At 46.9% G+C, this 12,989-nt stretch overlaps 1 protein-coding gene and 1 non-coding gene across 2 annotated transcripts; one reads left to right on the forward strand and one right to left on the reverse strand.

Moving 5' to 3' along the window:
* Window positions 1-988: 988 nt before the first annotated feature.
* On the forward strand, window positions 989-8,821 carry HAUS4 (HAUS augmin like complex subunit 4). Its single transcript, XM_053258888.1, has 9 exons — window positions 989-1,172; window positions 1,683-1,825; window positions 2,795-2,911; window positions 3,487-3,627; window positions 4,329-4,425; window positions 4,755-4,900; window positions 6,041-6,171; window positions 7,325-7,393; window positions 8,334-8,821. Exons 1-9 carry the CDS (start codon window positions 1,115-1,117, stop codon window positions 8,509-8,511), a joined length of 1,080 nt encoding a protein of 359 aa, XP_053114863.1. The 5' UTR covers window positions 989-1,114; the 3' UTR covers window positions 8,512-8,821.
* A 3,751-nt stretch (window positions 8,822-12,572) lies between these two features.
* On the reverse strand, window positions 12,573-12,645 carry TRNAR-ACG (transfer RNA arginine (anticodon ACG)). The gene has a single exon. It is a non-coding gene; the product is annotated as a tRNA-Arg (tRNA).
* Window positions 12,646-12,989: the final 344 nt, after the last annotated feature.

The following is a 12,989-nucleotide window of genomic DNA, read 5'->3' on the forward strand; positions in this document are numbered from 1 at the left end:
AGAATGGGGATTTGAACTCGGGTCTCCCTGGTCCTAGTCCAGCACTCTAACCACTACACCACGTATATAAGGGAGACCTGTTTTAGGTTGCCATGACCCCGAGGAGGAGGAGGTAGTTTACAGAAAGCTGCTTTCAGGTTGGCATGACCTTCCTTCCAGAGGGAAGGAACAAAGAGCCAGTATAGCATAGGGGTTAGTGTGTTGGACTAGGACTGGGGAGACCTGAGTTTGAATCCCTATTCAACCATAAAACTCGCTGGGTGGCTCTGGGCCAGTCATGTATCTCAGCCTAACCTACCTCACAGGGTTGTTGTGAGGATAAAAAATAACTATGTACACTGCTCTGAGCTCCTTGGAGGAAGAGCAGGATATACATGTAAAAAATAAAGGGGTTTTCCTCACTTAGGCAAAAGTGTCATGTTGAGAGTTGACTGGGTGCATCTTCCTCAGGTCCCCTGCAAGTCCTCTGCCATGGGGAACAGGAGATGCTTTCCTGTTTCTGGTCCCTGGGTGAGTTGCTCTGTAGATAATGTGGGGACTTTCACTTCACAAAGAACTTGATATGACTGCCCCTTGCGATAGCAAGCCCGCATGGATGTGGGCCACAGGATGGAACGCTGTTCAGACACTGTGCTGGACATGCACATAGAGATGTCTGTGCACATGTACATGCTGCGTGAATGACTGTGTGTATTCTTTTTTAAAGTGAGTGTATCAACAGCACCTCCCCGCCACCGCCCGCGAAATATAGAATACAGCCAGGAACTATACTATGCGTGTTGAACGTCTTGTGTGAATAAGGAATGCACCAAGGCATCCCCTCGCTCCCCAGCCAGTTTCATTGAAACGCCGGCGGGGAGAAAGCGCAACCACACCCCACCCTCTCCCAAGCAGAAGCCGCACTCCTGCGCCTGACGTCAGACGCAGTGGGCGTGGCCAATACAGATGACGGAGTCTCCTCCCCGGCGTTCGCCACGCCCCCGCGTCTGACGTAGGCAGGGGCGCGGCTCGGGGCAGTCAAAAGTTCTCCCGCCTCAGAGGGCAGCTCCCTGCTCTCCTGTCCGCTGCTCTCCTTTTCCCCAGCTGGCTCTTTCTCCCTGCCTGTCCGGGGCTGATGGCAGCTGCTCCGGGGGTTGTCATTGCGGAGCTGCTGCTGCTGCAGCAACAGCCAGGTAACTTCGCCGCCCTTCCCTGAGGCGCAGTTCTTTTGCTGGGGAGGAGAGCTGGTCTTGTGGTAGCAAGCATGGCTTGTCCGCATAGCTAAGCAGGGTCTGCCCTGGTTGCATATGAATGGGAGACTTGATGTGTGAGCAGCACTGTAAGATCTTCCCCTCATCAGGGGATGGAGCCGCTCTGGGAAGAGCAGAAGGTTCCCAGTTCCCTCCCTGGCAGCATCTCCAAGAGAGGGCTGAGATTCCTGTCTACAACCGTGTGTGGAGAAGCCGCTGCCAGTCTGTGAAGACAATACTGAGCTAGATAGACCAGTGGTCTGACTCAGTATATGGCAGTTTACTATGTTTTCCTATGCTGAGATTCTCAATGTTGGGTCCCCAGATGCTATTGGACTTCAACTCCCATAATCCCCAGCCCCAGGGACCCAGTGTTGAGAATCCCTGGAGGGTCTAACTGATTTCCTTTCTCCCTTTCCTTCTTCTCCTCCTCTTGTCTTTCTGTCCCGACAGGTTGCGAGCGCTGCCTCCCTCCCTGCTCGCTCACGGATGAGGACTTGGCCACCCGCCCTGGCTTGGCTCACCTCCTTGTGGACCTGACGAAACACATGGACTCTAGTGGGCTCAGTCTCCACTGGGCACCACAGGCGGAGGAGGTAGTGCTGGGCCCGGTGACTAAGCCAGGCTCTTCTGAGAGGAGAGCTGGCCTTGTGGTAGCAAGCATGACTTGTTTCCTTTACTAAGCAGGGTCTGCCCTGGTTGCATACGAAAGGGAGACTAGAAGTGTGAGCTCTGTCAGATCTTCCCCCTCAGGGGATGGAGCTGCTCTGGGAAGAGCATCTAGGTTCCAGGTTTCCTCCCTGGCAGCATCTCCAAGACAGGGCTGAGAGAGATTCCTGCCTGCAACCTTGGAGAAGCTGCTGCCAGTCTGTGAAGACAATACTGAGCTAGATAGACCAAAGGTCTGATTCAGTATATGGCAGCTTCCTATGTTCTGCTGCGCTTCACGAGCAGCATACCGGGCCAGGATTGAACATAAGACGTACCATCCCGAGAGTCTAGCCTTTTAGTGTTATTGGTTTCCGCATGTTGTTCATGTCTATGCCCTTCTGTGTGGCTAGTGGAAATGGAACACACTGTGCAATAACCCAGGTTGCAGAACTTGGTTTTTCTGCAGCAGAACTTGTTCCTTCCTCCCCCATGCAGAATATCCACAACAGCAAATTGCAAGGAGAGCTGGTCTTGTGGTGGCAAGCATGCTTCTTCCCCTTTGCTAAGCAGGGTCTGCCCTGGTTTGCATTTGAATTGGGAGACTACATGTGCGAGCACTGGAAGATATTCCCCTCGGGAGATGAGGCCACTCTGGGAGAGAGCACCTGCCTGCTTGCCTGCAGAAAGTTCCAAGTTCCTCTCCTGGCAGCATCTCCAAGATAGGGCTGGGAGAGACTCCTGCCTGCCACCTTGGAGAAGCCGCTGCCAGTCTGTGTAGACGATACTGAGCTAGATGGACTCATGGCTTGACTCAGTATATGGCAGCTTCCTATGTTCCTAAACCTTTGTTAAAGTAACATTATTGGGCTGGTAGCTATGGTGCTGCTCACCCTGCTTGCACTTTCTTTCCCTAGGCAAGGAAGCAATTGCAGCTCTGCCGAACAAACTGGCTGAAGTGGGAGGCGCTCCACCGGCTTCTGCAGGAGGCACTAAGGGACCTGGGGACTGGGCTAGCCCCTCAGCACAGAAAAGTAATGTGTGGGTGGAAATGGAAGTGCATGTGGGGGAAGTGGAGGGTCATCCAAGTCTGTTTGGAGAGGGTTAGAGATAGACTGGCTTTAATAAAAAATTCTTATTATAAAAAAATAAACATTCTTATTATTAAAAAAACAGATTGACTGGCTGAAAGGTTTGATGTAACAACTGTGAAAGTAGATTTTATTATTTTATGTATTTATTTGATTTATATACTGCCCTTCCAAAATGGCTCAGGGCGGTTTACAATTAAAACAAACCACTAAAACAATAAAGAGCAAAAACAAATTAAAAACAATATAATAACAATTAACAATTTAAAAATATTTTAAAACAATAATTAAACGATTACAGTGATTAAAAGCCCCCCATTTTGGGAGATCTCTGGAATTACAGGGATTATAGAATCACCTAATGGAACTTGCAGGTGAGATGAAAAGAAGTTTGCTTAAGTTCTACGCTTGGGCAGTAGAACACTTGTACTGTGAGGCTCGGGGAAAGAGTGGTGGGTCTCCTGGGGAGGAGAGGGTCTACTGAGGCCTCTGCTAATCTCTCCCACTCCTGTCCTTAGTTCCTGGAAGTCCTGGAGCAACAGCTTCTAGTAGCTGAGCTGAGACGAATGCTTGATCTTGGTCCTTCCCCTCAAGGCACTCGGTCATCTCTTTTGGGTTTGGTGCCCTCTGACCTACTAGAGCTTCTTCCCCCGAATCAAGTAAGAGACCTATCCCTTCTCCATAACATAATAAGTAGGATTGTTGAGGGACCCAAGTGTACTGGCAGAGTCTCTCCCCCCCCACCTCTTTACCTTTGCTAAACTGCTCCTTCACTGGAGACTCTTATGGTGTGGTATTACCTGCTGTAAGCTGCTTGGGGTATTCCAGTACGCATAGTGAGGGTGCATCTGTTGCACAGGGAGCTGAACGAGGTAATTTTCAGAGCCTGTCTGGCCCCTGGTGTCCCTGCCTCAATGGTGTGTCTGTACAACAAATATTTCAGTTTTCCTGCCAGGCTTCCCTTCAAGAAAACGTGGAAATTGCAGTTCCAGGAGGGAACGAAGGTTCCTTAATTAATGTTAATGCCTTTGCAAAGCGGAAGGTGCTTCCAAATGGGGTTTTCCCTCAGTTCATGTGGGAGAAGTTGAACCTTCCAGGAAGAAGTGCTTTCTAATCTGGGAGTTTAGCAGTTTAGTCACGGTATGAAGGAGGCTTCCTTTAGGCTTTGTTTTCTCTCTCTCTCTCTACCTCTCTGCTAATCACTGCTAAAATAGTTATTGTTTGGGGGCAGTGGGGAGGGAATCACTTGGGTGAACCCGTGCTCTAAAATTCCCTGAGATCCCTGAGGAGAAGCAGTAATTGTTAAGCTTGTTTACGTGTACAATGCTAATCTGGCTGATGCTTCTGCACTTTGCCACAGGAGCTGGAGGAAGTGAGAAAGCGGCTCCCTGCTGAGCTGGAGAAGCGTCTTAAGCCCAAATGCTTGGCTGTGCTAAGTTACTACCGTCCTGAGAGTGGTGAGACCCTTGTGCTGCTCTTGCTTGGAGGAAATTTTGCAGTGGGTGGGGGAGAATGAGTGAGCGGAGAGGACTTAAAAGCACAATGTGGAACACAGAAAGCTGCCTTATACCAAATCTGGGTCCTGCTAACTCAGTATTGCCAACACTGGCTGGCAGTGGCTCTTCAAGGTTCTGGGTCTTTCCCAGCCCTACCTGGAGATTCCAGGGGATTGAACTGGGACTTTCTGCATTCAGAGCAGATGCTCTGCCATCGAGCTACGGCCCCATGTGTGGGGCCAAGGGACATAGGGCAGAATGTCTGCTGACTCTGACCACTCTTCTTGCAGATGGTGCTGGGGAGGCTGCACGGATGGCCATGTTGGGGACCCTGGCAGAAAGTCTGGCTGCAGAGAAGCAGCGTTTGCAGGAGGCCCGTGCCCGGCACCAAGAACTTGTAGGGATGCTGGAGCAGCAGAAAGCTGCCTATCCTCAGGTAAAGACGGAGGAGGAAGCTTTGCCAGCAGACTGGGGTGTTCTCTCAGACTGAGGATTCTCTCTGTTGCAGAAATCTGAAGTGTCTCCAGAACTGTGCACAGAAGGAGTGCTGCATGATGATGATGATGATGATATCATTGTTAATATAGCTCCATCTGCATGCATGGTGCTTTAAAAAGGAGAAGATGGGTCCCTGCCTCAAAGGTCCGGTTATCTATCTATGGCACATCTATATATTGCCTGTATCTAGGTCTCAAGGCAGTTTACAGTGGGTTAAAAAAACCTATAAGCCTTAAAATCAACATTAAAACAAATAATTAAAAATAAAATTGGATTAAAAACCCAGTATATAAGCCTGACTTGAACTGGTGTGTCCTCAGTGCTCTTCTGAAGGCTGTCAGAGATAGTCTAAAAGCAGACACTGGGGAGGGGAGTACAGTTATGAATAAACTGGGGAAGAGTATGCAGTGATCTCATGTACATGGGCAGCAGGGTTTGGTTCCTAGCCTTGGGTCCCCAGATGTTGTTGGTCTGCAACTTGCATCCACCCCTGCCTTCAGCCGTTGTGGCCGGGCATGATGGGAGCTGTAGTCAAACAGCAACTTTGATTTTTAAATTTGATTTTTATTATTCTGTACGTTTGTATACCGCCGTGGGGAAATTACTTGACTATTAAGTTGGAGGTTGCCAGTTCAAATCCCTGCTGGTACACCTATACCGGGCAGCAGTGATATAGGAAGATGCTGAAAGGCATCATCTCATACTGCGTGGGAGGAGGCCATGGTAAACCCCTCCTGTAGTCTATCAAAGACAACCACAGGGCGCTGTGGTCGCCAGGAGTCAACACCGACTCGATGGCACACTTTACGTTTATCCTGCCCCATACAAAAAGTCCCTGAGCGGTTCATAATGTTAAAAACCATTAAAACATTAACATAATTTAAACAATTTAAAGTACAATGAAAACTCCCCTGCAAATCTTAGTCAATAACATTTGAGTCTTTCCAGGCACTATCCACTTGTTTACACTTTTCTCCACAATCACAAAGGCTGGGAATCTGATGCAGTTCATGCCATTCTGTGCACATTTCCCTTGTATCCTCCTGTCCCTCTCATTTCACTGCCCCATCTGTTGTAGGTTCTGTTACGCTGCCTAGCCCTACTGAAACGCTTGGCCCGTGAGCATCGCCTTGGGGCCCAGTCTGAACTAGACCACCTCAACACCCAATATCTGGAGATAAAGTGCAGCGCCATGTTCCTCAAAATACGGTGAGATGCTACCCTGGTCTCCCCAGTATCGTAAATGCTGTGCCCAGGAGGGGGCTGAGCTGGGTAATTCCATTCAGAGGTTCCTTGTATCTGGTGATGAAGGGCAAGATCTTTCTGCTCACACCCCACATAATTTAAGTGTGCACTGGTAGCTCAAGATCACTGCAGACCCCTAGCTGGGGCGGGGGGTCTCCTAGGGCTGGCCCGCCCCTTAATTTTTTGTTTTCCAATCTTTTAACAAATCAAGATAAGACTCCAGGGTGTAAGCTGTTTCCCTCCACTATGTTTTTGGTGCCTTCACTGACTGGATCAGGATGTGTCTATGCCAGAGCACCAAATGGCATTCTGCCTTGGTGGGCACCCTTTTTTTTTTTAGAAGTAGGGGGCAAGAGGACATCTTGCCACTAGGGATGTGCATGGAACCGGGTGGGGGGAGGTTCGGAGGCTCAAAGGCGGTGGGGGTATAACTTTAAGGGCAGGGGAGGGTGTATTTACTTGTCCTTCTGCTTTCCCCCAACTGGCGCTCCGTTAGTAAAGGCTCCATCGGGGTGGTAGGATACCTCCCTGCCCTCTGTTTGGCCAGAAGTGCCAGGTGCTTGTGTGCACACTCAGCACTTCCAGTCGAAGAGAGAACAGAGCATCAAGGAGGTCTGCTGCTGCCCTGACAGAACCTTTACTAATGGAGTGCCGGTGGGGGGAAAGTGGACGGGGAGGTAAGTGCACCCCCCCACCTTCAAGCCTACAAACTGCCTGGTGTTCGAACCTGTTTGGAGGCCTGTAAAAAGGCCTCTGAACAGGTTTGTGCACATCCCTACTTGCCACCTTGCTTGCACCCCGATAATCTGCTGCCTGAGGCCAGGTGGTCCCCCTCAAGGAAGAGCCAACCCTGTGAGTGCTAGAATTTGCATTGAAGCCAGTCTAGAAGATCAAACAGAAGGTTGTCTCTTATTCAGGAGACAGATCTGAAATCCAAATGTTATTTAAAGACTTGGAACGTTTTGGATTTGTAGGTTCCTTCTAAAGAGTAGCGTTGAGCAGACATCTGTGAGCAGAAGGTAGATCAAAATCTGTCGGAGCTCTGGTAGGCACAGGAAGAGGGAGAGGGGTGTGTGTGCACGCCTCTTTCCTCCCCAACTAACTATATTTGTTTCAGACTTGAGGAACTGAGCATCCTCTTGGAAAGCTACACACCTGAGAAAATCAACGCGCATCGGATGATTCAGTAAGCTACGGGGAGGTCGTGAGGAGGGTTCTGGATTCACGGCAAAGAAGCCGTACACTGGGATTCCATGACAGTGTTATGGCATATAGGAACAGAGAGAGTAGGCGGATTCATATGATCTTAATTAGATTGGGAGGACAGCCAGTCACGATCCTGATTGGTGGTCACGTAAACCCAAACAAGGCAGGAGGAGGTGAGAATTATTGCATGGGAAGCAGGATCTGGGTAGGATGGCTTTTTGTAGCTTACCCTTGGTAAAATGCTGGGGAAAGAGTCTGGGTAGACTGTGCCTTTCTTACCCAGCTCCTGCCTCCCACACAAATGCCCTTCCCTTCTCCTTACCTTGTTTGGGTTTCGCCTGCCCTGGCTGAGTGCTCCTGTGACCCTAACTAGGATTATATAAAGTAGCCAAGTTATTTTAAGGTGGCTGCTGGCAAACTTTTATATTTTGTTGATTGGCAGCTTTTAATAATCTCTGCAGAACCCTCAGCCAGGAACAGCTGGCTTGCATGCAGTCCTTTGTGGAATGACTTGTATGCACACCAGAGGACAATGCCAGGACCTGTGCTGAATTCGGGCGGGGGGGGGCATGCTTTGCTTCTAACCCCCTTTGCTTCTAACCCTTTGTGGCCTCTGCAGTCCCACATGCATCTTTGTGTCTGTGTCCTTGAGACTTAGACCTGGTATCTGAAGAGGCTCCTTCTAGACAACCATAAATGTGATGAGAGATCAAAAGGAAGGAAATGTCTGCTTTGTAAATGGCATGCTAGAAAATAAGTGGATGCATGCCCTTTTTGTTGGAAAAATCACACAGGACAGATAGGAAGCTGATTTCATAGATGAGATGAGGAAAGCCTCCCACGCGAAACTCTTGTTTTGTAGAAGCTTGGTCATTCTAGTTGTTTGTTTTTTGTGTTTCTCCCCACCCCCCACCCCCCAGGGACAGCCTGAAGGCAGCTTTATGTCAGGAAGAGCAAGACCTAGCCATTTCCCAAAAGATCCTCTCCAATTATGAGACGTTGGGCTCTGAATTTGAAGAGCTGGTGAAGGAGTATGCCCGGCTCAAAGCCATAATTGAGAACAGGCGTTGGGTGCTGACGGAATTTAACAAAGACTGAGACTGATGCTGAGTGTGGTGGGGGCCTGGTGTGCAAACTGACCAGTTGGTGTCTAATGGTCGCTTCACAAAAATAAAAATGGGAGGAAAAACACATTCCCTGTGATCATGTGACTCTCTTCCTGCTGGAAAGAATGTCGGGGCCCTGTCTCCCAGTTCTAGTGTCTCCAATTCTCTCCATGTCAAAAGACTGTTGGATTTCTCCCAGACTCCAGTGATGCCTCACTAAAACCTTCTCACTTTCCAGAGCCCATGATAGACCCCTAAGAGTCTTGTATGCCCACCCCAAATAAAAGAATGTTATGTTTGCATGCTGAGCCTGTTTAATATTCCGAGTAAACAAACAGTACTGACAGACCTTGTGTTTGTCTTGGGCCTCTTGACCTGCTCTCTGTCCCAAGGCAAAAATGGATCAAGGCCCCTCGGCTCTCTCGTTTGTTAAATAGCGGGGGGGGACCTTCAATTAAACTAGGAATCAATACCCAGTATATAGTAACTTTAGTGCTGGAGAAGACTTTTGAGGATACCATGGACAGCCAGGAAAATAAACAAATGGATCATAGAACAAATCAATCCAGAATTTTCACTCGAGGCACAAACGACCAAGCTCAAACGATCATACTTTGGACACATTATGTGAAATCCAGCTCCCTTGAGATGTCCAGAATGCTGGGAAAAGTGGAAGGAAAGAGAAGAGGAGGACGAACAGCAGCAAGGTGGATGGACTTGATTACGACAGCAATGAATGCACCACTGAGAGACCTTAAAGGCCAAATGGAAGATAGATCATCCTGGAGAGAATCTATCTTATCTAGTTGCTAAGAGTAGACACCGACCTGACGGCACTTAATCAATCAATATAGTAGCTTCCATATCACTTGTAGTATTATAAAGGCATGCATCCATTTCTAAATAACCATACAGGAACAAGTTCACAAATAACCCAACATTTTGCACATTTACAGACTACTTGTGCTGCAGCAAGCACAGATATAATTTTTTAAAAGGTGGACATCTTTTTGTCATCTGCAGTATTTCATGAATAACTTAAATGTCTTTACAAACTTAGTTTCATTAACAGTAATATTTATCCATATTATTTTTATTCCCCCTCCCTCCATTTGAAGCCTCTTTTATTGCTTAGTGAAGAAACTAATTTTGTGCCACTGTTTTTAAAATATCCCTTGGAGCAAGAAAGAAGGGGCACTTTCAGAGATAATGGATTCCAGTATTGCATTATGTAGCAAAATAAAAAATGGTATTCTACCAGCCCTGTGACTTAAATTTGAATTCTTCTGGGGGGGAAAGAACAGCTTTCTGTCTCTGCTCCAGCAGTTGCTGAAGGGTTTCTTAGGTTTGCAATCAAATATTCATTGCCTGGGAATCTGAAATGCAAATCTGACCTCATAAGGAAGGTTTGACTGTTTAATTCAAATGTAGTAGATTTGACTCGCTTTATTAAAATTTTATTCACTTTTAATTGGTTAATGTGTGAATCACATCTATGTAACGAATATATTTTGAATGGAAGGAATGTAGCTTTACGTGTCTGTCCTCCACTTCCCCAAGCAGCGACAACTTGGACTTTGACTTCTTTTACAGAAGAGAGCCCTGGAGGCGTATGGTGTCTTGGTAATATTTGGTTTATTTACAAATATATAAGTTGAGCATTTGATGAAGCTGAAATAGCAGCAATAGGTTAAATCAGATTCCTGAGAAGCAAATGCTGTACCCAAAGGGCTACAGCTTTCTACCCAGCTTCTACAGTACTCGGTTAGGGCAACTAAAAATTGCTCCTTATTTTGACTGATTATATATATACAGGGATTCCTGTCCTGGGGAGTGGAGGAAGTCAGGGGCTGTAGCGCAGTGGCAGGGCACCTGGTTTGCATGCAGAAGGCCTCAGGTTCAGTCTCTGGCATCTCCAGGGAGGTGTAGGAAAGACTCTTGTCTGAAACTCGAGTCAATGTGGACAAAATTGAACTAGATGGATCAATGGCTGGAGTAGAAGACAGCTTCCACAATACACCACAGATTCAACTTGGCGTAGTAATAATCCTCCCAAGACCCCTGCTTACTGAGCAAAGAGGAACCTTTTAAAGTGGTGGTTCTGATACTTAAGGCAGGGGGGCGGGGGAGCAACTTCTCTCCAACCCCACAGCACAGCTTCCCTCCAGTGGTGGTTTGTCTTTTGTTTCTTTTTAGACTGAGCCTTTTGGGGACAGGAAAGCCATCTTTGGTGGTTACTATTTTTCTATGTAAACTGAACATAGGAACACAGGAAGCTGCCATATACTGAGTCAGACCATTGGTCTATCTAGCTCAGTATTGTCTACACAGACTGGCAGCGGCTTCTCCAAGGTTGCAGGCAGAAGTCTCTCTCAGCCCTATCTTGGAGAAGCCAGGGAGGGAACTTGAAACCTTCTGCTCTTCCCAGAGCGGCTTCATCCCCCGAGGGGATGTACTGTATGCTTTGGTAGTTTGTTGGTTCAATTAAAAAATCTTGTCCTATTAAAAAAATAAATAAATCTTGTCTTATCTTGGAGAAGCCAGGGAAGGAACATCCCATCTTACAGGGCTTATACTTCTAGTCTTTCTTTCATATGCAACCAGGGCAGCCCTTGTTTAGCTAAGGGGACAAGTCATGCTTGCTACCACAAGACCAGCTCTCCTCTCCAAACTACTTTGAGAACTTCTGTTGAAAAGTGGTATCTAAATATTTGTAGCAGTAGGACTCTAGTTCTGGCAAAGGGGCTGTATAGCTCATTGGTAGAGCTTCGCATAAAGGAGCTCCCAGTTTTAACCCCCATGCATCATCTCCAGATAGGGCTGGGAAAAACTCCTGCCTGAAAGCTTGGACAGCTACTGTGAGTAAGTATAGGCAATATCGAGCTAGATGGACCCAGGGTCTGACTAGTATAAAGCAGCTTTCTATATGAAGATGGGAGGGTTAGTTGCCCACTATGCTCACATCCACCTCTCCCATCAGGTGGAAGTGACTGCTGGTGCTTTTGCAATACTCATGAGGACTTTCCCCATCAGGGTACTTCAGAGCTATTTATCATTGGTTTTATTTATGTTTTGACACTTATATCCTGCTCTGCCTCTAAGGATCCTCACAACAACCCTGTGAGGGTAGGTTAAGCTGAGAGATAAGTGACTGTCACAGAATTACTCTGAGTTTCATGGCTGAATTGGAACTCAACTGGTCCTAGTCCAACTCTAGGCTCTGGGCTTCACATTACACCACACTGGCTCTGGTTTCCTGAGCTATTTAGCCAGCGACCCACCTAAGAAAAGAATTGGCTAGCTAGCATTTGGAATCAAATTTGATTCAGTATTTAGGCTTGCTGCCTTTTCTTTGCAGGACATTAATCTCAGTGTAGATTGCATTGGTGTTTTCCTATTCTCTATGAAGCTGGTAAGGCATATATATAGTAGTCAAGGAGGATAGGAAACTTTAGATATGAATAAGTTCACACACTGTCTGAAATTGAAAATGTGTTAGTGAAACATGCATCTCGATTATAAATTCTGCCATGTATGAATACAAAGAATATTTATATACTGCTTTTCAACAAAAAGTTTCCAAAGCAGTGTACATAGATATAAATGATAAATAAAAATGGCTTCCTGTCCCCAAAAGCCTCACAATCTAAAAAAAAGAAAAGAAAGACAGGCACCAGTAACAGCTACTGGAAGGATGTTGCACTGGGTATGGATAGGGCCAGTTGCTCTCCCCTTGCTAAATAAAGAAAATCACCTCTTTTAAAAAGATGCCTCTGGTTTAATCCATGGTTTGTGGTTTAATCAGTTAAATTTTTACATGACTTCACACAACTGCAAACAGATAAAATCAGCATTAATTATTTTTCATTATTAAAATACAAAGTGAAAATATTTAAATATTGAGTAATTAAATAACACTTCAAATTAGAAATAAGTGCCAACCTCCATAAATAAGGTAATTTTCTAGGAAATGTTAATATGTACTAGGAAAATTGAATACAAGAGACAGATACAGAACTGCGGTGGTATGAATTTAAAAAGCTTAGTCTTTTCCGAGCCAGCCAGGAGTCGAACCTAGAATCTTCTGATCCGTAGTCAGACGCGTTATCCATTGCGCCACTGGCCCTCAGACGAAAGCGTCTTTTACAGCATCTCCCTTATATGGCATGCCTCTCTAGATTGAATAAACGTAGGCGAGGCAGTAAAGCATGCTGGTCTGTGCGGGAGAGACTAAGGGAGCGCAGGGTTCGCCGGGAAATGTAATCCAAACACCACGGCTCTCCCCTCGAAAAGCATTATGGGGAATCGAATCTTTTGCTTTCTGAGGGCTCCCACCATATGCTCCTGCCATGGAGCTGAATAGCCCCGCCCTTCTACGCGACTTGTATTTCGATTGGCTCCCACTTTGAGCAGCTGGCTCCGCCCCTCCGTACCGCCGGGTTTACGCTTCCTGTGATTGGCAGCTTTTTG

This window comes from Hemicordylus capensis, chromosome 6 (genome assembly GCF_027244095.1).
Source record: "Hemicordylus capensis ecotype Gifberg chromosome 6, rHemCap1.1.pri, whole genome shotgun sequence".
NCBI classification, from domain to species: Eukaryota; Metazoa; Chordata; class Lepidosauria; order Squamata; family Cordylidae; genus Hemicordylus; species Hemicordylus capensis.